Genomic DNA, 22,450 nt, shown 5'->3' on the forward strand with positions numbered 1-22,450 from the left:
CATCATTCATGACAGTGACGAGACTGGACTGAGAAAAGTTTGGGACTTTGTACGGGCGCTGATAACCGCGCAGTTGAGCGCCCCGAAAACCAAACATCATCATCACTGCTTCTTACTGGAACGTAGCTGTATTCACTCACCACTCACGTGACCAAGCTTGCCCCTCTCCGCACTGGTCCACGTTTCACTTTGTCGAGAAACTCGCGACTGTTCTCGATAGCTCATAATTTACGTTCCGCGGGAACAGGACTCCAATGAGATAACAACTCTGAGGAATAGACCGCGAAATGCGTGCTTCCGTGTTAAACGTACGGCGAGCAGAGCACAGCTGAGCCCCGGCGTCGCCGTGCGCTGGTATACGTCCACTGCAGCGCGTGTGCCTGCCGTAATTGAGGCATTCTTGCAACAAGCTGTCTAATTGCCGCGCCTCGGCCGCTAATTAGGAGCGCGCCCCCTGCCCCCCGCCCCCCTCTTTCCCTCGTCGGCAGGCGGCCCTTGTAATGAGTCGCATTCCTGCGCCGTGTCCCGGGACGACACGGAGAGCGACGCTGCCCGCTAAACGGCCGCCTGTGGACAGCAGGAAGCAGGCGCGCACAAAAAAGGGAAAAGGGAAAAGGGTCGAGGCCGGGGGCAGATAGACATCTCCGCAGGGCCCGCTCCCCTATACCTGCCAACCGTTTTATTAGCCCTCTATGAGCCTAATCAATCGGCCCCGGCGCAGCGCGGCGCAGCCAGATGTTAAATCAACACCGTGTTTATTAGGGCGGTGATTCCCCACGCCACATGTTGCCCGTTCCCACAGCCGACTCCTCCGGTCTCCGACCCCGCTGATTTACAAAGTTCTTGGCGCCCCTGAGATTGACTCCCGTTTGCCATCAAGACGATGAGCTTGGAACGCTCACATTCTGTCCTCGTCCTCCATCTTTTGAATGAAATGCTAGAATCTAGAGGACGTATTCCACGGCAGATAAAGGTTTCAATGGGAGAACTGTTTTGCTGTTAAACTACTGTATGAACTTCGGTCCATGTATTACGCAAAAAAGCGGCGCCACTTTGACCCAAGAGGGGAAACTTCCTTCAATCTCTGAAAAAAGATTCAATTCTGCCTAGCATCCATTCTAACAAAAAAACATGTTGGAACAGTTTTGATTCTGTCCAACAGTTAACAGTTTCTTCTAGCTCATATGGTTGAGTTTTCTGCTACTCGCTATCTTGCATATTTTCTACCAACGAATTCTGTACTGTCTTTTTGAAGGAGTTTTTGTCAAAGAGAGGCAACAGCCTTGCCGCAGTGAATACACCGCTTCCCGTGAGATCACCGAAGTTAAGAGCTGTCGGGCGTGGCCGGCACTTGGATGGGTGACCATCGGGGCCGCCATGCACTGTCGCCATTTTTCGTGGTGCACTAAGCCTCGTGATGCCAAATGAGGAGCTACTCGACCGAATAGTAGCGGCTCCGGTCAGAGAAAACCATCGTAACGACCGGGAGAGCGGTGTGCTGACCACACGCCCCTCCTACCCGCATCCTCAACTGAGGATGACACGGCGGTCGGATAGTCCCGATGGGCCACTTGTGGCCTGACGACGGAGTGCTTTTTTGTCAAGGACAATTGGTATTTTGCTACCAGGAAACTAGATAAACAGAAAGCAAATTACATTCATTTATGTTGAAACACGTATGTAACGCAGCAGCGATGGCGAGGCATTGTAGCATCTGTGACCAGAGAGTATGCGCTTGACCGCGCGAGTGTTGCGAGCGGTTCTCAGTCTGTTAGTAGTAGTGGTTGCGAGTCAGTCTGTCGTTGCGAGTCTGTCAGTTTAGTCGTTGCGAGTCTGTAGCTCTGTCTAGTTGAGAGCAGTACTCAGTCTGTAGTCGTCATGCAGAGCGGTCGGTCAGTAGTAGCAGCCCAGTGCGGTTGTGTGATGTAGGCGGTCGGCAACACTGGTCAAGATGAGGAATAAGGTATACTGTTAATTAATATAATCATTAGATAATGAAAAATTTTATTTATTGTAATTATTCTCCAACAAGTCTCCCAATAATAATTTTTTTATTTCAAAAGCATTTTCTCAAAAATTTAATTTTTTATTGAACTCAAGATTTCGTTGCATTTCCCATTTCATTCCACTTCTTTTGAAGAAAAATTCCACTAAAATCACAAAAAAAGAGAATATTATTATTTGCAATGCAGCTCCTCCAAGCGTTGCGCAACAACAAGAGCAGATATGTGACATCCATTTATTCTGAGGTAAGACTTTAATTCTGATTGTTTTACACAGGGCCAAAGACCGATATTTCGGTTTAATTGAATTTCCTTATCACTGAATGGACTTTAATTTTTCATGAGGAATTTATATTTGAGTCAGATTGCGAATTTCACGTTTTTTGTTGCCATTGTCAGTACATTTCATTGTGGGCAGGTTACGCATAGAGCAATGTCCATTAGCATCCCTAAATAATATTGTCAATTATTATAAATTTTGCGGGGAGGTTACACTCGGCTCCCATTTGTATTAAGTATTGTCTTTTCTTTTTCTTTTAAATTACGGTGGGGAGGTTACACTTGGCGACACCCAGTCCAGGATCGAATTTCGTTGAGAGTCTTTTGAGCGACAGTCAGATATCTGCTCTTGTTTGCTTAGATATAATTAGGATTTAGCGCAACGCTTTTAATAATATTGTGACTTTCTCTCTACAGGTCAACGGCAATTTGTTGCTTTGTTGTATTTGTGTGTTGCTTTTGCATTGTGTTGATTTGTTTTGTGAAAAATTTTGACTATTGTAAAAATGCCGCGAAAGACTGTGAATAGTGTATCGCGAAGTATTGTGAATGAAATTACCGACTTAAACAACGTGACCGATAGTAATTGTGATACGCAACGTAATGATGACAATCCTGCGTTCACTAACAATCAGTGCATTCCAACCACTAATGATGACTTTCACCTTAATGATGAACAAACGAACTCAATTGTCTCGTCTGTTAATTTGACGACAATCGATGACGCGGGACGCTCTATTGTAATGAGCGCTGCCCAGCTTAATACACGCGATTTGGAAAATTCAAGTAACGTACAGACAAATTTGTCTAGTGAAAATGAACAATGTACCGAAAGTAGGACGGATTTATTTAATTCCGAAACAATGACTGATAGTATACATTTGACTGACAAACCTTTTTCTAAATCTCAGAATAACCAAATGGTTAAAGTAAGCGAGAAAGTTCCAAATCCACCACTAAACAGCACAGAGAATATAGTAGGTGGTGTTACTAAGAATGAAATTAGAGTATTGGCACAACAAATGGGTAATGTTACTGAGGCTCAAGCTATCGCATTTTTACTACAACTCAGTGAAGAACTAAATAAAATGTTCAAACAACAAAATGAAAATTTTAGACAACTTAGGGAAGGTAACAAACAAAAGAACGAAAAACTAGACAAACTTAGTGAGCAGTATAAACAACTTAATAAAAAACTTGATGAGCAGAACAAACGACTGGAAGAAGAAAACAAACAATTTAGAGAACGGAACAAACAATTTTCTGAAAGTATTAAACAGCCGAGAGAAAAACACGATAATGTTAATGAACAGAACAAACAAGTTAGGGAAGAGATTACAGCTGTTACCGTTCAATGTCAGGACAGTAAAGAACAATTACATGCGGATACTAAGGCTTGTGCTAATAACAGTAATGAAGAAGTTGGCACTGTTGCACAAGGCTTAGATAATTCAAATGCAACACAGATCCACGAAATTAATGCAGTCACTGAAGAATGTCCTAAAAACGAAGTACAGATTCGCGACGAAGTTAATTTAGAGTCAGTGGAAGTTTCATACACTCCGAATACGGAAGTTGACGAGAAAAGTGAACGACACAATAACCAGATTGACGAAAGTATTAAAGTAACAGAATTAACAATTATTTCAGTCACCAATACGTCACAGAATCTGCCACTTTGCGAGCATTTGTCAGAGTCACGCAGCGCGTATCATGTGAGCAATTTACAGAGACTACGAGACGTAAAATCCGAAAAGCCACGCGACTTAAAATCTGAAAAGCTACGTAACTTGAAATCCGGAATGACACAGACGAACAGATTCACACACAAACCCGAACGTGTTTTCAAATTCAATGACGAGAACGTAGATTACGAGCAATTTTTATCCGCCAGAAAATGTAAAGAAAGTAATAATGACAGCGTACAGGCACACGCTTTGCACTGTATACGACAATTTATCTTTGTACATTCACCGCTATTACCTGTAATGAAGAAACTAACTTTGAAACTGAGGCGACAATTAGCTATAGCATTTTCATCAGCATTGCCTGTAATGAGGAAATTTGAATTAATATGGATACAACTATTTGCTCTTGAATTTTTACCGCTATTGCGTGCAACGCGAAAGCTAAAATTTATTTGCAGTGCGTAAAAGACCTCAGGGGATTCATTACGCTTTAATGAATATGTGCCGTAGCGAGCATAGGGCCCCGAGCTGTAGTAGTGCTGTTTCGTCTTTAGTTTTCTGCACTGCTGCCTTCTCTTCTACTATCCTTTATATCTATCAAAATAGCTCTTTAACTATTGCTCTACCTAGGATTAAGAATTTGTAAAGAAAACCCGATGTGACAAATTTTTACCGAATGTGACAATTTTCATTAGGCACTCCAGAATCACGAGAACTTAAATAACAGATAAAAATCGTAATCATCAGTATGTGTAAAATTAACAGCAAACGCATTTTTTTGGTAACAATAGACCTTTTCACCGCAACAGCATGAAAGTCAGCCGCTTAGCACACGTAACCAACAATGACGTCTACAAGGTCAACCAAACTTTAATGTTTCGCCGCGTGCACGTATAGTCCTAGCTCCAACAAATAGTAACGCATGGCAGCAAAGAAATAACTACGTACAGATAACACACTATTTCAACTCGTATCGCAATGCGCCGTATAGAAATTACTATCATGACAGACGTAAAAAAATGATGAGCACAATTTTCAGCGTACATTTAATAACAGTCGATCTTATGAGCAGCAACAACATCAGCAACAACAAATAATCATGAATGAAACAGACAATAGGTGTCATCCATAGCGTAACACGTCAGTAAGAAATAACAGAACAGTTCATATAGTGGATATGCCACAGCATCCTCCCGTAAATAATAACACGTACGATAAATTTTAACCAGATACAGCACAGATTGCATATTATAGTAACGCAAACATTACTTTTGACACGCAGAATTTTGTTCACGAGAATGTTATTTGAAACATGCTCTGTTGAATGCACCACTTTTATCGCACCCAGATCTTACTAGAAATTTTTCCATTGCCACCGACAGTTCCAACACCGCCTTAGGCGTACATATTTTTCAGGAAATTGAAGAAGATGGTTCAATAGTAATCAAAAACATCGCATTTGCAAGCCGCATTTTGTCACCCGCTGAACGAAATTACTCTGTTACAGAATTGGAAACATTATGTGTTGTATGGGCTTTTACGAGATTTAGGCATTTTCTTTATGGCAGACATACCACCGTCTACACAGACCACAGAGCTATACAATTTTTGCTTTCGGCTAAATTTACTCACGACAGGTTAAGTAGATGGAAACTATATTTACAGGAATTTAATTTTACGATTGTTCACATTCCCGGCACACAAAATGTTATAGCAGACGCACTATCGCGTTCTCTCAGCAACAATCAGCAAGACGTAGCAACCCACTTCTGCAAAGCAAATTTCAGTGTCATGTACATTCAGCAAGTTGCATTTGAAAATTTTATTTCATCGTCATTACAGGACATAGCACAAGAACAAAACAAAGACAATGTGTGGAAAGAAATTAAACAGCTTTGGCAAGATAAGAATAATGTTACGATTAGAAACCACTACACTGTACGCAATGACATTCTGTTTCGCCGCTCTCATCCTGACAGCAACAATTGGTTATTATGCATTCCTGACGAACTGGTTAACAAACTAATTTGGTACACTCATTTAAGTTACGCACATTACGGAGCAAGAAAATGTTTTCTTATACTGAGACAGAACTGTTATTTTGCCAACATGGAGAAACGTATACGACGAGTTTTAGCGTCTTGTAAAATTTGCCAGAAAGCTAAATCAGACACCACTTCACATATTCCTCCTTTATATCCCATTATACCTGTTAAATTAAGACACATGGCCGCAGTAGATATTTTTGGTCCGATTCCCAGAACTAACAGAGGTTTTTGCTACATATTTGTCGCTGTTGAGCTCACTTCAAAATTTGTTACTTTCACTCCGTTACGCAAAGCTACTGCTAAAACTGTTTCGAAAGCATTTGCAAAACATTTTCTATCTCATGTAGGGCATGTAATGAAAGTAATTTCTGATAATGGATCTCAATTTCGTAGTAGTGTATGGACACGCATGTTACGAGCTAGAAACATTTCTCCGATCTATATATCCAAGTACCACGCTTCTTCGAACCCCTGTGAAAGATTAATGAAGGAAATTGGTAAACTGTGTAGAATATACTGCCACAAAAGACATATTGATTGGGATACACACATACTCTCATTCCAAGATGTAATTAATTCCATTCCAAATGAATCCACTATGCTATCTCCGACTGTTATACTGAAAAACGTTGAACCACCGAACAAAATTAAAGAATTAATAGAATTCCCCAAAAATCGTCGCCTACGACACCACGAAATAATTGACATTGCGCTGAACAACATCAAACGTGCCGCAGAGCGCCGGAGAAGACAGCAAAAACAGGTTTGTACACGCCGCGACTTTCACGTTGGACAGAAGATACTAGTACGTACACACTATTTATCCAGCAAATTAAAAGGTAAGTGCAGTAAATTTGAACTTCTATACGCAGGTCCGTATCGGATTCGCAGCATCCCTCACCCCAATGTTGTACACGTCGAAACTTTGAGAACCAGAAAATCGAAAGGCAATCACCATATATCAAACATTAAACCGTTTATTGAGTGAAACCACTGTATGATTCAACACACTATGATGCCATTTACTAAAGCAATTATATTTATGTGACTACTTATTGATGATTATCGTATTTTTTCTTGGCAAGTGCCCGGCAAGGTAAGGTTAGCAGGTCGCTCTTCTTGTCGTTACACATCAGACCGTGCATATTTTTCCAGATGAATTTACACATTTATGACTATTTTTGCAATTATATTTATGTGACTACTTATTGATGATTATCGTATTTTTTCTTGGCAAGTGCCCGGCAAGGTAAGGTTAGCAGGTCGCTCTTCTTGTCGTTACACATCAGACCGTGCATATTTTTCCAGATGAATTTACACATTTATGACTATTTTTGCAATTATATTTATGTGACTACTTATCGATGATTATCGTGTTTTTTTCTTGGCAAGTGCCCGGCAAGGTAAGGTTAGCAGGTCGCTTTTCTTGTCGTTACACATCAGACCGTGCACATTTTCCATTTTTTTTGTGTATATGACTGTACTCCAGTTTTGTTTGTATGCACTATGAAATAGTTAAGATATAACACACACCAGTCGACTTTGACATTTTTTTTTGCCTTATGACATCTCAACATCGTGACTGTTTCACATTTTTTTTTGCTGCTGCATTGTATTATTCTGTGTATATCTTTGTTTTTGAACACTGTCAATGTTTTTGACATATTACGTTTTCTGTCATGTTATGCTGTAGGGTTAATTATGTTACCATAAACCAGTCATTATCTAGAGGGTATATGATTTAAATGCAGGACATTAATCTTTGTTCATCAATTTCAGAAAGGAATGATGATTCTAAGAAATAAATTTAACATAAATGGGAATTTCACCTACGGAATAAACGAAAGGAGATGCAATAACTTTATGAGGAAGAGTAAATGGATCAGGATTAACAAACATTAACAAGAATATACAATACTCATCACAGAATAGCAGTCTTAACTAATTTTTTCTTTCAGAATACAAGGTGATTGATGCAGGCTGTCAGAGAGAACTACACATCTTAGTTTTAGTGATGAAATATGCTAGAGATAAGGAATAGTTGTATAATGAGTAATGAAGTGATTTTTTTTTGCAGATGATAATGAATACTGATGAATAATGATGAAGGATATGGTATTATGAATAATGGTTTTTCTTTACAGGTGATGATAATGGTGAAGTTATGATGATATGGATAATGAAGTTTTTTTCTTTACAGATGAGGATAATGTTGAAGTTATGTATTTATGCTACGTAGTTATTTAAGTATTTGTTGCAGTTTGCTTTGACAGCAGGTGTTACATTGCATAGTAGGATGACTGAAAGTTTTGGAAAGGACAGCTATGGAACACATTTTTATACACACTTCACTGCCTGTTAATTCGAAGTTCACTACTTTTCAGCATAGTGTGCGTTTCTTCTTTCAGGTCAATAATCCGTTTTTGTATTTTTTCCAGGAGAAGTTTTTCATGACACTTACTAAACGTGTTAGTTATTATACCTGTTCTAGTACTTGCATTTTTATATTTTACCCATTTGTGTTTATCACTTCTAAATGTGATCACATGTACTGCCTTGTTACATAATCTTGCTACAGCTGACTCATGACGAATGACGTTACCTATCCTCATTTGCTGCAATAGGTCAAAAGCAAATAGTGTTATGTTTCAGCAATTAATTATCGATCCCAACGCAATGCATTGCTGACAAAAAAAAAAAAAAAAAAAAAAAATAAAATGTATTAACAGTCCCAAATAGTGATACCAGTTTGAGAAAATTCTGAATAATACTGATCAACTCTGAATAGCATGTCACTTGAGTAATGACCTCTTAATGAGACTATATTCAAAATAATGCTTTGTCACTAGCTAATAACTGCCACTGTTTATTGTAATGATACCACTTATAATGCCTGTGATTATTAATGATTTGACTGTAATTAACTGATTTTAATAATGACTTTGTAATGGTCTGAATACTACTGAAGGAGGAACACTGTTTATTGTAATGATACCACTTATAATGCCTGTGATTATTAATGATTTGACTGTAATTAACTGATTTTTAATAATGACTTCGTAATAATCTGAATAATACTGAATGATGATTCTATTCAATACTTGCTGGCCACTGAGTGCCAATAATTAATGTCACTCCACGAATTGTGATTAATTATGCCATTGATTAGCTCTTGTTTCCAATGTTGATACTTTGTAACCAGAAAAGAATGTGACTGTTTAATAATGCTTTGTAATTAGAAGAAGGCTAATGATTCTTAATAGATTGGAATGACAAATGATTAATTAACTGTCATTAGGATGTTTTGTAATTAGAAGGCTAATGAATCTTAATTACTGTTTAATAATGCTTTGTAATTAGGAGAAGGGTAATAATTCTTACTACATTGGAATGACACAATTAATTAGCTATGGTACTGTTTACTAATGCTTTGTAATTAGGAGAATACTAATGATTCTTACTATATTAGAATGACAAATGATTAATTAACGACAAATGATTAATTAATTGTAATTATACAAATGATTAATTAACTGTAATTAGACAAATGATTAATTAACTGTAATTAGACAAATGATTAATTAACTGTAATTAGACAAATGATTAATTAATGACAAATGATTAATTAACTGTAATTAGGAAAAGGCTAATGATTCTTAATTATACTCTGTAACTGGAAAAGAATGCGATTATTTAATAATGCTTTGATACTAGGAAAAGAAGATTACTGATTCTATGTAAAACAATTAATGAACATTTTTCTGTAATACTACATACATGGTACAGAAATGTTCAATAACTGGGCTATGAATGCCGCACACTACTACTGTAATTGACAATATTATGTGACTTAATGTCCTTCACCTTATGAGCTAACTACCCTGAATTACTGCAATGTCCATTTGTCCTGTTTATCCTAGTGATCATGGAGCACTATCTTTGGTTTTGCACTAATTCTACGTTGGTGTGCCTTGTAAGAGTGTGGTGTTGACACGACATGCTGTCCACCACCGTGAGCAATGAAGACGTTATTATGGTCCCACTGTTTGGTGTACCTAATGTACTGCCAAAGTGAAAACATGGAACATTACTACGACAGTTCAGTGTCTTTGCTACACTGATGAATTCTGATGGGAAAAGATCTTCAAGTTGTGTCACTTGGTGTTGTACTTCTGTGGAAAGATATGGACTTTCAGAGCAGCTGTGTGCAATCTAAAGTGCTACAACCATGATGCAATCCTTCCCTTTCCTATCCTGATTCTTGTCACATAAAGAAAAAATTTTTTTGGTAACATCATTTATGTTCATAGGTTATACATTTTCGATTCGCTGAACTCCAATGCGAGTACACTTATGTCACTTGTCAACATAATATTTTTTGCCAGTCTGTTTATTTGTTCTGAATATGCTAAAGAATTTTTTCAGTGCCTGTGCACTTTATCTGTTAAATAATTTGTATATACTTTTCTGATTTGCTACTATGTTTTGTACTCACATTTTGTCTTTGTCTGATATATTTTGTACTTAGTGCGTGTGCACAACATATACTTTATGTACTACATCTAATTATTCTCGCCAGTCTGTTTATTTGTTCTGAATATGCTAAAGAATTTTTTCAGTGCCTGTGCACTTTATCTGTCAAATAATTTGTATATACTTTTCTGATTTGCTACTATGTTTTGTACTCACATTTTGTCTTTGTCTGATATATTTTGTACTTAGTGCGTGTGCACAACATTTAAAATACTCTGTAAGTTGTAGAATTTTGTTAATTAAAGAAAAATTTTGCCGCGCTTGGCAAGTCCAAATGACTCACCATCGCTGCCAAATTTTTGCCCCCCCAGTGGAGGGTTATGAAACACGTATGTAACGCAGCAGCGATGGCGAGGCATTGTAGCATCTGTGACCAGAGAGTATGCGCTTGACCGCGCGAGTGTTGCGAGCGGTTCTCAGTCTGTTAGTAGTAGTGGTTGCGAGTCAGTCTGTCGTTGCGAGTCTGTCAGTTTAGTCGTTGCGAGTCTGTAGCTCTGTCTAGTTGAGAGCAGTACTCAGTCTGTAGTCGTCATGCAGAGCGGTCGGTCAGTAGTAGCAGCCCAGTGCGGTTGTGTGATGTAGGCGGTCGGCAACACTGGTCAAGATGAGGAATAAGGTATACTGTTAATTAATATAATCATTAGATAATGAAAAATTTTATTTATTGTAATTATTCTCCAACAAGTCTCCCAATAATAATTTTTTTATTTCAAAAGCATTTTCTCAAAAATTTAATTTTTTATTGAACTCAAGATTTCGTTGCATTTCCCATTTCATTCCACTTCTTTTGAAGAAAAATTCCACTAAAATCACAAAAAAAGAGAATATTATTATTTGCAATGCAGCTCCTCCAAGCGGTGCGCAACAACAAGAGCAGATATGTGACATCCATTTATTCTGAGGTAAGACTTTAATTCTGATTGTTTTACACAGGGCCAAAGACCGATATTTCGGTTTAATTGAATTTCCTTATCACTGAATGGACTTTAATTTTTCATGAGGAATTTATATTTGAGTCAGATTGCGAATTTCACGTTTTTTGTTGCCATTGTCAGTACATTTCATTGTGGGCAGGTTACGCATAGAGCAATGTCCATTAGCATCCCTAAATAATATTGTCAATTATTATAAATTTTGCGGGGAGGTTACACTCGGCTCCCATTTGTATTAAGTATTGTCTTTTCTTTTTCTTTTAAATTACGGTGGGGAGGTTACAATGTGTAGAAATTAATTACTCGGTAAATAATATCCACAAAGTTGTAATCAGAACGTTATTTGTCACTGTATCATCGACAGCAGCCGTGAGGATTATTTTCTGGGAAAAATGGACAACTTTACTCCACTAACAAAGTGGATCAAAGTAGTTCCAAGTATTTTCGTCACTTTGTTGTAGATCTGATAGAGCTTGGGATGAATCTTATTACAATCCAAATGAGTACCGCTAAGAGATTAATGTTGTTTTAGATTGGTACATGTGTAAACGGGAACTAGGACCTCACTAACAAGCAGTTTACAACACTGACCGTCTGAGAGAAAGCCTGGAATCCATAAGAAATGGAACAGTTGCTTGAAACGTTCCAGAGTGCTTCTAAACAAGTGACAGGTACTAGTAAACAACTTAAGAAGAGAAAAATCCAGACAGTGCTTTATTATTATAAAAATGGTTCAAATGGCTCTGAGCACTATGGGACCTGACTTCTGAGGTCATCAGTCCCCTAGGACTTGGAACTACTTAAACCTAACTAACCTAAGGATATCACACACATCCATGCCCGAGGCAGGATTCGAACCTGCGACCGTAGCGGTAGCGCGGTTCCTGACTGAAGCGCCTAGAACCGCTCGGTCACTCCGGCCGGCTATTATTTTAGTGATGAAAGCCTAGTAGAAGACTGGGAAACATAGAGAATAAATCAAATGGAATTATTAGCAACATGTACCGAGAATGATGAGAGCCTATCGAAACGAAAGGAAAAAAAGATGCCAATCAGCAAAGTAGACTGGCTGCTTGTGGTTACGCAATATGAAAATAAACATCACCCTGATGTTATCGGAAAGATGGTGCAACCATAAATACCATGATGGCAATCTTGATAACTGTAAATGGCCTGTAAATAAGTATGTACTTTTTGACAAATGGGATGACATAGTTGAAGGTATAAACCGCCAAAACGCTTAACCGAAAGAGGCATTTTCTCAGTGCCAGAGTTCGTTGATGATGATGAATTTGTGCAGAATATTTTCCTGATGAAATCACTGATATTCTGACACAACAACATAGCTAATGAAACATAGGACTTTTAATAATGAATTAAGAATAGGTCCACCTTTTCTTTCAGAACAATACAAACCTAAATTTTGATGAAGTTTGTTACTTTTTTTACATATTAAGTAAAAAAGTTGCACTACCCTGATTTTTATTATTTTTGTTCCTTTAATACGGAAAATTATGTAAATGTTGGTTTACTATGGCGCTATACGATAACACAATAAATTTTAAAGAGGATAACAGCGGCTCAAGCTAGTGTTTATGTTAAGTGGCACGAAGTAGCCGGCACCAGGCAATTTTTAAGGTATTACAAAATTTCAAAAACAAGTCTCTGATGCCTTTGTATATTAATAGATGATTTTTACATCGTTTTAAAACAGATAAAACTTATTTACAAAGTTGTTTTGCAAAACTATTATGCATTACGTGACTATGTTTGAAAAACTGTCCATAGTGGATCAAAATAATCCCCATTTACTTCGTAAACTTTCCTTGGAGATTAATCTGCGATTCTCTTCTCGAGATTGACGATATTCAACAACACCATCGTCTCGCCTAAAGATGACGGCCAGGATGATCGTCGAAACATTGTGTCAACTTGCCGTGAAGATTCGACTCGAAACTCGAAAAAACTTTTTTCGAATATTTGTGCCTTCTTCATTGGGTACTTTTATTGAGTCGATAAAATACAAACATTTTTATGCAGCAACTATCGGAACGAAAATTAGGCCTAAAATTACTTTGTGTTGCGATTGTTACCGGTACTTTATTATTGGTAGCATGGTTCTATAGATCCTTCTTTATGTTACCATAGCTTGCCATCTGCAACAAAAAGATGTTTCTGTAAGGCTGGGTGCCAATTAGCAAATCATTTTATCTTCAAACATGATTATCACACTGAAATTTTAAACTATGTTCCTATACTTGCAGACTTCAACCGTGTCCGCCTTCTTCCAAGTGCAATTTTTTTTCTTTAATCCCAAACATGGTTCAAATGGTTCAAATGGCTCTGAGCACTATGGGACTTATCATCTGAGGTCATGAGTCCCCTGGAACTTAGAACTACTTAAACCTAACTAACCTAAGGACATCACAAACATCCATGCCCAAGGCAGGATTCGAACCTGCGACCGTAGCGGTCGCGCGGTTCCAGACTGAAGTGCCTAGAACCGCTCGGTCACAACGGCCGGCCTTCCAAACATGTTTCACTAAAGTTGCGGCACCCTCGATATTTTTGTTTCCTTTCATTGTTTCTGAAATAATATACATACAAATCTTAGGTAGATTAGGAACATATTGACATTAGTTTTGTTTTTGTTTAAATCACACATGTACCTTTCTAGGGTTTCGCACCTCAGTCGGCCATCTGTCTGGCTGTCTGGCTGTCTGCCGGTCTGATCGTCTAATAAGACCCTATTTTCTTAGGAACGGGTAAACGTATCAAGTCGAAATTCATGTCACATACTAAGGTGTATGGTCTCTTTGCGATGTAAAGAAGTTAAGGTACTACGTCAATGCAATCGAAAGATAACGTCATTTATATAATTTTGATACCTTGCACGTATTGACATTGATAACGGGCAAAAATCGTCGAAGTTGTTGATTCCCAGGATTGATGAACTTTCTCTATACGTACTTAAATTTGTACAGAAAACACGTTGCACGAGTCCTACTCGATTTTATCTGGATTTTTATAACTGTTTGTGTCCATGGCTACTTACAGAAATCAGTCAAAGTCTAAATTAACACACAATATAATCTGTAACACACGCTTGTTAGGACAAAGTCTGAAATGGTTTCTTGTTTCGAATATAATGTTTAAACTAGATTTTTCGGTAAAAGTTTGCATATGCCACTTTTTGGGTCATGTCACTGCTGTATGTGACTTGTCCTAAGATGCCTTGTTTTTAATTTGCCTTAGTAAATGTGTTTTTATTGTTGTTTTTATATTGAGATTTACCTGTGGAGAGAGGTAAAATTTTTTGAGGCTTCGGTTTGGAAAATGAGTACTCTTTGATTACTGATGACCTTTTTGCCCTGTATGATAGCTTTTTGGATGTGGTAATTTTCTTCTATTGTTAATAAGTGGTGCAGGTTGTTACATTGTTTTAATATCTAGAGTTGTTTTTATGGCACTGAAGTGGTAGTCGGGTTCATTGAGGTGGATTGCACGGCATAGAACGTGCGCTGTCAGTTTACTTTATGTTAACTGGTACATACCTACAATGCTGAATTTATCTGTAGTAACGTTGCGTGATGTTAATCTTTCCTGTAGTGTACTGTTTGTTCTGAATGTCACACGTATTTCTTGTTTTGTCATAATTTTTCCTATTCTGTGGGTTATTTTGTCGGCAAATGTCAGTTTCTGTTGTGTTTTCCTGTTATTTGTCGTTTTTTCATCTTGTGTGCTTTGTATGTTTTCTGCAGTGTGTATTTGATGACCGTTTTTCTTTAAATTTTGGGTCTAATTTAGTTAAATTTGACCAAAAGTTTTCAAACTAAACGCAGTAAGCAAATTAGACCAAAAGTTAAAAAAAAAACATACATCAAATACATACAGCAGTATTACAGCGTAACACACTGGTAGTGATCGCACTGTAAAAAACACACAAAGCACACAAGATGAAAAAACGACAAATAACAGGAAAACATGAGAGAAACTGACATTTGACGACAAAATAACCCACAGAATAGGAAACATTATGACAAAACAAGAAATACGTGACATTCAGAACAAACAATCCACTACCAAAAAAAAATGTTCAAATGTGTGTGAATTTCTAAGAGGCCAAACTGCTGAGGTCATCGGTCCCTAGACTTCCACACTAATAAGACTAACTTATGCTAACAACAACACACACACCCATGCCTGAGGGAGGACTCGAACCTCCGGGGGGAGCGGCCGCGCAATTAGTGACATGACGCCTCTAACCGCGCGGCAAGACACTACAGGAAAGTCTAATTTCACCCAACATTACAACAGATAAATTCGGTATTGTAGGTATTTTCTATGGTAGTCTGATTATGTTTAATTCCAGTGCATAGCTATCTTTCTTCACCGGAATTCTGTTTAGTGTGTGTAGTATGTATTTGAGGAAAGTTTGTGTGCTGCAGGATCGTTAGATCTGTTGCGTATTTTCTTATTGGTTACTGTAGATTTTTTGTACATTGATAATCGGATTTTTGTCTCTAGCGTGACGTCGAAGAAGCGTATTTTTGGTCTGTTTCGGTTTCCAGTGTGAAGTGGGTGTCAGGATGGGTAGTATTGACCTCTATGTGTATCTGCAATATGCGGTAATGTGTTTTATCTACCAAGCAAATTACGCTATCAACACAGCAGTGCCAATGTACTATTTATGTTTTATTATTTCTTCAAAGATTTTGTTTTCAAGATTGTTACGGAAGATACTGGCCAGTAAGCCGCTTATGGGCGATCCAATGGCGGGTCTCCCTTTTGGGTGTAGAATTCATCTTTAAACTTGATATAACTGGGTACTGCAGTTACTTCCAAAATGGCTGAGACTTCTTGTGCCTGTATTTCTGATATAATTCACGTCTTTCAACTATTTTCATTGTTTCTTCAGTTGGTGCGTGGGTGTGCTCTGACGTGATGTCGAATGAGGGCCGTGTAGCCGTGTCAGCTATATTCATGTTATTTTCAATAAATACAAACAAACACACAACAAAAATACACTTATCAGGAAAATGAAAACCAAGTGCAGTTCAGGACAAGCCAAACACAACAAAGCATCAAAAATGGCATTTGCCAATATTTTACCGGAATGTATAGTTTAAAGGTTATATTCTTAACAAAAATTCAATCTAGATATTAAACTAAGCTCCATGTGTTGCAGATGACTTTGTGTTCTAATTTGGAATTTGACCGATTTGTGTTGCCAGCTATCGGGTGCACACAGTGTAAAACAGAAGTACATATGTAATCTAAACAACAGAATTTTACGTCAACATATTGATAACCTGCATTACCTGCATATGTGTAGACAGTGGTCGGAAATCCCCATTACAAACTTCAAGGACTTGTAGAGGGGAATGAGCACAAAATATTTTGAATAGGAAACCCAAGTTCGAATACGCACCATCTCCGTGCTACAGCCGTTTGAAAACGTGTTTGCTTGGTAGATATGCAACAGAGTAGCCATAATGAGGGATGGTTACGTCGGGGATGTCATTTGACGCCTATGCTACATCTCTGACCTGGTTCTAGCCTCACTTCCGTGTCTGTGAGTGCTAAATCAACATGGTTAAGCTGTACGTGAGCAATTTCTTTGGTACTAATGAGTGGTACTGTAAAACAAACGATGTAGTGGGTCACTCCTGATCAATTACTTGAAAAAGTGGTCGAGTTACCAATATGTTTTAAAAGACTGACGTATCATGGAAACGGTACATTTCCGGACATGGGTTCCAATTCAAATCTACTCATTTCCCTCTTCAAGTTCTAGAAGTTGTAATGGGGATTTCCGAACACTCTGTATGTTTCAGAAAAAATAAAAGGAAAAATAAACACGTTGGATGCAACAGAAATCGTGTTCTTGCAAGAAGGCAGGTACTGTTTAAATCATTATTATGTTACACGTAATGAAAAGATGCTCCTACTGAACCTGACATCCTGATGAATCAGGTAACACAGTGGAATCTCGTTAATGTTGCTCTCACTAACCCGCATCGGTGTTTTATCCGAATCGTTGTTTTTTTACGGTAATTGTAGAATATTTGATATCCCGAAGATAATAACTGAGTTAAGCGCCACTCACGTATACTGATCGAGTAACAAGTTAACACTGAGTTAGTTGTACAATGCTGTATTGCTACCATTTATTGGAACTGCAGAAGACACCAAGTAGAAAAAGGCAGTAATATACACGGACAGAAAGTTGCATTCACTGCATAGCAAAGATAAAGGAGCAATACTGGAAAATATTGCAGGTCAATTTGATGTTCAAATTTGAACCATGTCCTGTCACTAGAATGAGCGGGGTGAAATTCAAGGCTTTTGTTTCAAAATGATGATTTGTAATGAAATTATAGCCGTTTGTTAATTTGCAGGCAATAACGATAGCGATGAAGAATTAGCTGACGAATTTGGCACTCAGTCTTGCGGCAGTGACACATGCTGGACAGAATAATAGCTTATCTGGAACGCTAGGTGCAAACAATTATTTCGACCGAACTAACGCTGGTGGAACGGCTGCGTTATCGTCATGCACAAAAAGGACATACGAATACGGCGTAGAACGATCTTACTGATTATTATAGTGTCTAAATATATTTCGATGTCTGATCGTGATTTACGTGAAAATAGTGTAAAATGATAGAGCTTGCGTGAAAAAAAAAATACAGGACGTGATGTTTAACCCATGTCATTCTAGTTTTTTTCTGAAACTGTGGATTTTCCGAATTTTCGATCATCCGAATAAACAGGGTTGCACTGTAATCGGAGTAGGCATAAAATGCTTAGGCCTAACTTTCTTTATAATAATTACAACTAAAAAAATTTCTATTTTACAGACCTGAGTGAAAGGGCCCTCTGATGATGGCACAAATATGCCGAAACACGTATGGAAAACGAAAACATTAGTTGTTCGCGTAAAGTGTGTACCTGAATTCCCATAAATTAGTTTGCAAGCACGACTCGGTTAGATCTTTAAAACAAACAGCTGGTGGTACGTTTCACTTATACTGCCCATCATCATTCCTACTAGCTTCACATCTTCCCCTTCAGGATACTATGCAAGAGACGTTACGAAGTGTGACGTATGTTTCGCGCACCACTACAATTCTCCCTCCCCCCTCCCCACCCAAGGCCCCTCTCCCCGGTTCCATTCGTGGACGGTGAACACAAAGAACGACTATCGTGGAGACTGTGTATGAGCCGGAAGTACTCTTAATCATATGGCCGTGGTCATATAGAGAAATGTATACGGAAGGAAGTAATTTGCAGCTGGCTCTTCTTCGAAAGGACTCACTCAGAATTTCAACAGTAAACCTCTCCGCGATTGAGAATGCCAACGATGCAACAACTGCCACTGCGGTATTTTGACCATGTTCGTAATGCTCTCGCTCTTGCTAAACAAGCGGAATCCACATGTCTTGTTTAGATATTCTACAACTCCGGTAGTAACACTACCAGGTATGGGACCCAGAAAGGCGAGTAATACTCTATAACCTGTCGTCGAACAGGTTTCTTGTAAATTTCTTCCTTCATGGGTGCATTACGTTTCCGTAGGGATATTCCAATGACTCTCAACCTCCCATCTGATTCTCCTGAAAATTAGTTTTAAGTGCCCGCCTAACTCTTCTCCTTACAAATTTGATCTTGTCGTACATTTCAGTAGATGATCCAAATGCTGTACGTGCAAAAACTCTAACGCCAAACGAAACCACTGAGAAAGCTAACAGTGTGGCACACAACTACTGGCGGTCAAATGTGCCTGAAACGTGAGACTATTGGAAGACTAAGCACAAAGAGTACGGTTCATCTCTAACATGCAGATAGAAATATATTTGGGGAATGATTTACGATCGAAGTTTTCACTGAACACACGTTCAACCGGACGCCCAACAAACATCCAGACAATAGTCAAACTCATATCCCGCTTTTTCATGTCTGTAGTTAATGCATTTACCACTGCTGCAGTACGGCGTCGGATTTCACTCAAAGCTCTTACAGCTATACGCCCTTGCGACGTATCTGTGGTTAAGCGGTACTCTCAACGAAAATCACGCCACACAGTTGTAACTGAACGGCAGCTGTTGAAAAGAAGAACACGAAACGCTTCCTGTTCGTGTGCTGTCGTCATCTCAACTCGACACACACCAGGCAACCAAGCTGACTGCGCCAGAGAGACACACACACCCACAACCACACGAGCTGGCAGTTTACACACGGCGCCAAGTTAAACTTTCAGCTTCGATGGGTAAGTTATTTCTGTCTTCATTTATGTAAAATACACAGTTTTGTGATATTGTATGGATGTTATGTCAGAATTCGATAGTGGCAGGATCATCGTGTATGGAGATTGCATTTTATCGTTCCCGTATATTGCTGGTCGCGTTGGCTGCGATGTCACCACTGTTACGCAAATATGAAACGATCAGTTCAGGAGCGCCATATTCAACGCCACGCAAGATCTGAACGACCCCACTACTGGCCATTAACTTTGCTACACCACGAAGATGACGTGCTACAGACGCGAAATATTACCTACAGGAAGAAGAAGCTGTGATATGCAACTGATTAGCTTTTCAGAGCATTCACACAAGGTTGGCGCCGATGGCGACACCTACAACGTGCTGACATGAGGAAAGTTTCGAACCGATTTATCATACACAAACAGCAGTTGACCGGCGTTGCCTGGTGAAACGTTGTTGTGATGCCTCGTGTAAGGAGGAGAAATGCGTACCATCACGTTTCCAATTTTGATAAAGGTCAGATTGTAGCCTATCGCGACTGTGGTTTATCGTATCGCGACACTGCTGCTCGCGTTGGCCGAGATCCAATGACTGTTAGCAGAATATGCCAGCGGTGAGTTCAGGAGGGTAAAACGGAACGCCGTCCTGGATCAAAGCGGCCTCGTATCGCTAGCAGTCGAGATGACAGGCATCTTATCCGCATGGCTGCAACGGATCGTGCAGCCACGTCTCGATCCCTGAGTCAACATATGGGGACGTTTGCAAGACGACAACCATCTGCACGAGCCTGGGTGCACCAATGGCAAAACGTCATTTTTTCGGATGAATCCAGGTTCTGTTTACACCATCATGAACGCACATTGCAAGCGGGTATTCGTCATCGCCATACTGGCATGTCACCCGTCTTGATGGCATGGGGTGTCATTGGTTTCACGTCTCGGTCACCTCTTGTTCGTATTGACGTCACTTTGAACAGTGGACGTTACATTTCAAATGTGTTACGACCCGTGGCTCTACCCTTCGTTCGATCCCTGCGAAACCTTACATTTCAGCAGGATAATGCACGACCCCATGTTGCAGGTCCTGTACGGGCCTTTCTGGATACAGAAAGTGTTCGACTGCTGGTCTGGCCAGCACTTTCTCCAGATCTCTCACCAATTGAAAACGTCTAGTCAATGGTGGCCGAGCTACTGGCTCGTCACAATACGCCAGTCACTGCTCTTGATGAACTGTGGTATCGTGTTGAAGCTGCATGGGCAGCTGTACCTGTACACGCCATCCAAGCTCTGTTTCACTCAATGGCCAGGCGTATGAAGGCTGTTATTACGGCCAGAGGTGGTTGTTCTGGGCACTGATTCCTCAGGATCTATGCACCCAAATTGCGTGAAAATGTAATCACCTGTCAGTTCTAGTATAATATATTTGTCCGATGAATACCCGTTTATCATCTGCATTTCTTGCTGGTGTAGCAATTTTAATAGCCAGTAGTGTAAAAACAAAACAAGAAATCTCTGCAGGTCATACAGTTTACACAAGCGAAACAGTGGGCGCTAAGCTAGTGTAATATATAAATAGGGGAAGTTCTTACCAAATGTCTTGCAAAGCCTCGGGCATGGATGTGTGTGATGTCCTTAGGTTAGTTAGGTTTAAGTAGTTCTAAGTTCTAGGGGACTGATAACCACAGCAGTTGAGTCCCATAGTGCTCAGAGCCATTTGAACCATTTTGTCTTGAAAAATTCTTGACCAATTTACTTCACATTTTTACTCGATTTCTCTAATGGACATTTGGGCGGAGAATTGCTATATTTTTCACAATATTTGGAATATATAAATATGTATGGAATATATAGAAGGGAAATGCTGTCAACAGAAGTTTCGAAACGCTGTTGACCATTTTACATCGAATTTTTACACGATAAACTAACAGACATTCAGACGTACATAAACTCTGTACAATATTTTGTAAACGATAATGTGCTGATTTTCTGTTAAAAGAGACTGCAAGAAAGAAAACGCTGTACGATGCCGTGAAAATGTTTTATTTCCTGCAGTCACTTTCAACTACGATAGCAAGATTTGTAAACCATTTCTCACATATACGTATATGCATAATTTAAAACTAAAAATGTATGCACTATAACGTTCCGGTTTGTTTTCTCCTTTGCCGTAGATTTTACAGAAAACAGGAAAGGTCTATTTATGGCTTATCGGTTTATGATTATTATCTCACTAAGAAATTTGAATCAACCAGAACTTTGTAGACCCTCCCATTTGCAGGTGAAAACTATGCGAGAAACTGTTGTTGAAGGGACTGTTCTCACAAATCCAGTGTCTGGAGAGGTCTCTCTCACATTCCGTATACCAACGATCCCAAGAGATTTACCCATTCAGTTCTAGCGACTGCAGTTCCCAGTGATGGTTTTGTTTGCAATAATAATGGCTCAAGGTCAGAGAGAAGTGCAAGAGGACAGAAACGGGGGGAGAGAGGTAGGCGGCGGGTGGAAATGGACGTAGAGAGGGGGGAGGAGGGAGGAGCTAATGTATAGTGAGAGGGCGAGGAGGAGGGGGAGGTGGACAAAGAGAGGGAGGAAGAGGAGATGGGCAGAGAGAGGGGGGAAGGAGTTTAGGTTGTATATCCAATTCACATACATATTTAGCAATTGTGAAACATTACCGGGTTCGCTAGTTTCCTGTAATTTC

General features: G+C 39.2%; 1 protein-coding gene across 1 annotated transcript in view; it reads right to left on the reverse strand.

Moving 5' to 3' along the window:
* Positions 1-439: 439 nt before the first annotated feature.
* Positions 440-22,450, reverse strand: part of LOC124606515 — a 113,991-nt gene continuing 91,980 nt past the window's right edge. The window contains exon 3 of the mRNA XM_047138499.1: positions 440-567. Within this exon, the coding sequence (XP_046994455.1) occupies positions 440-567 (128 nt within the window). The remainder of the gene's footprint in view (positions 568-22,450) is intronic.

This window comes from Schistocerca americana, chromosome 3 (assembly GCF_021461395.2).
Source record: "Schistocerca americana isolate TAMUIC-IGC-003095 chromosome 3, iqSchAmer2.1, whole genome shotgun sequence".
NCBI lineage: Eukaryota > Metazoa > Arthropoda > Insecta > Orthoptera > Acrididae > Schistocerca > Schistocerca americana.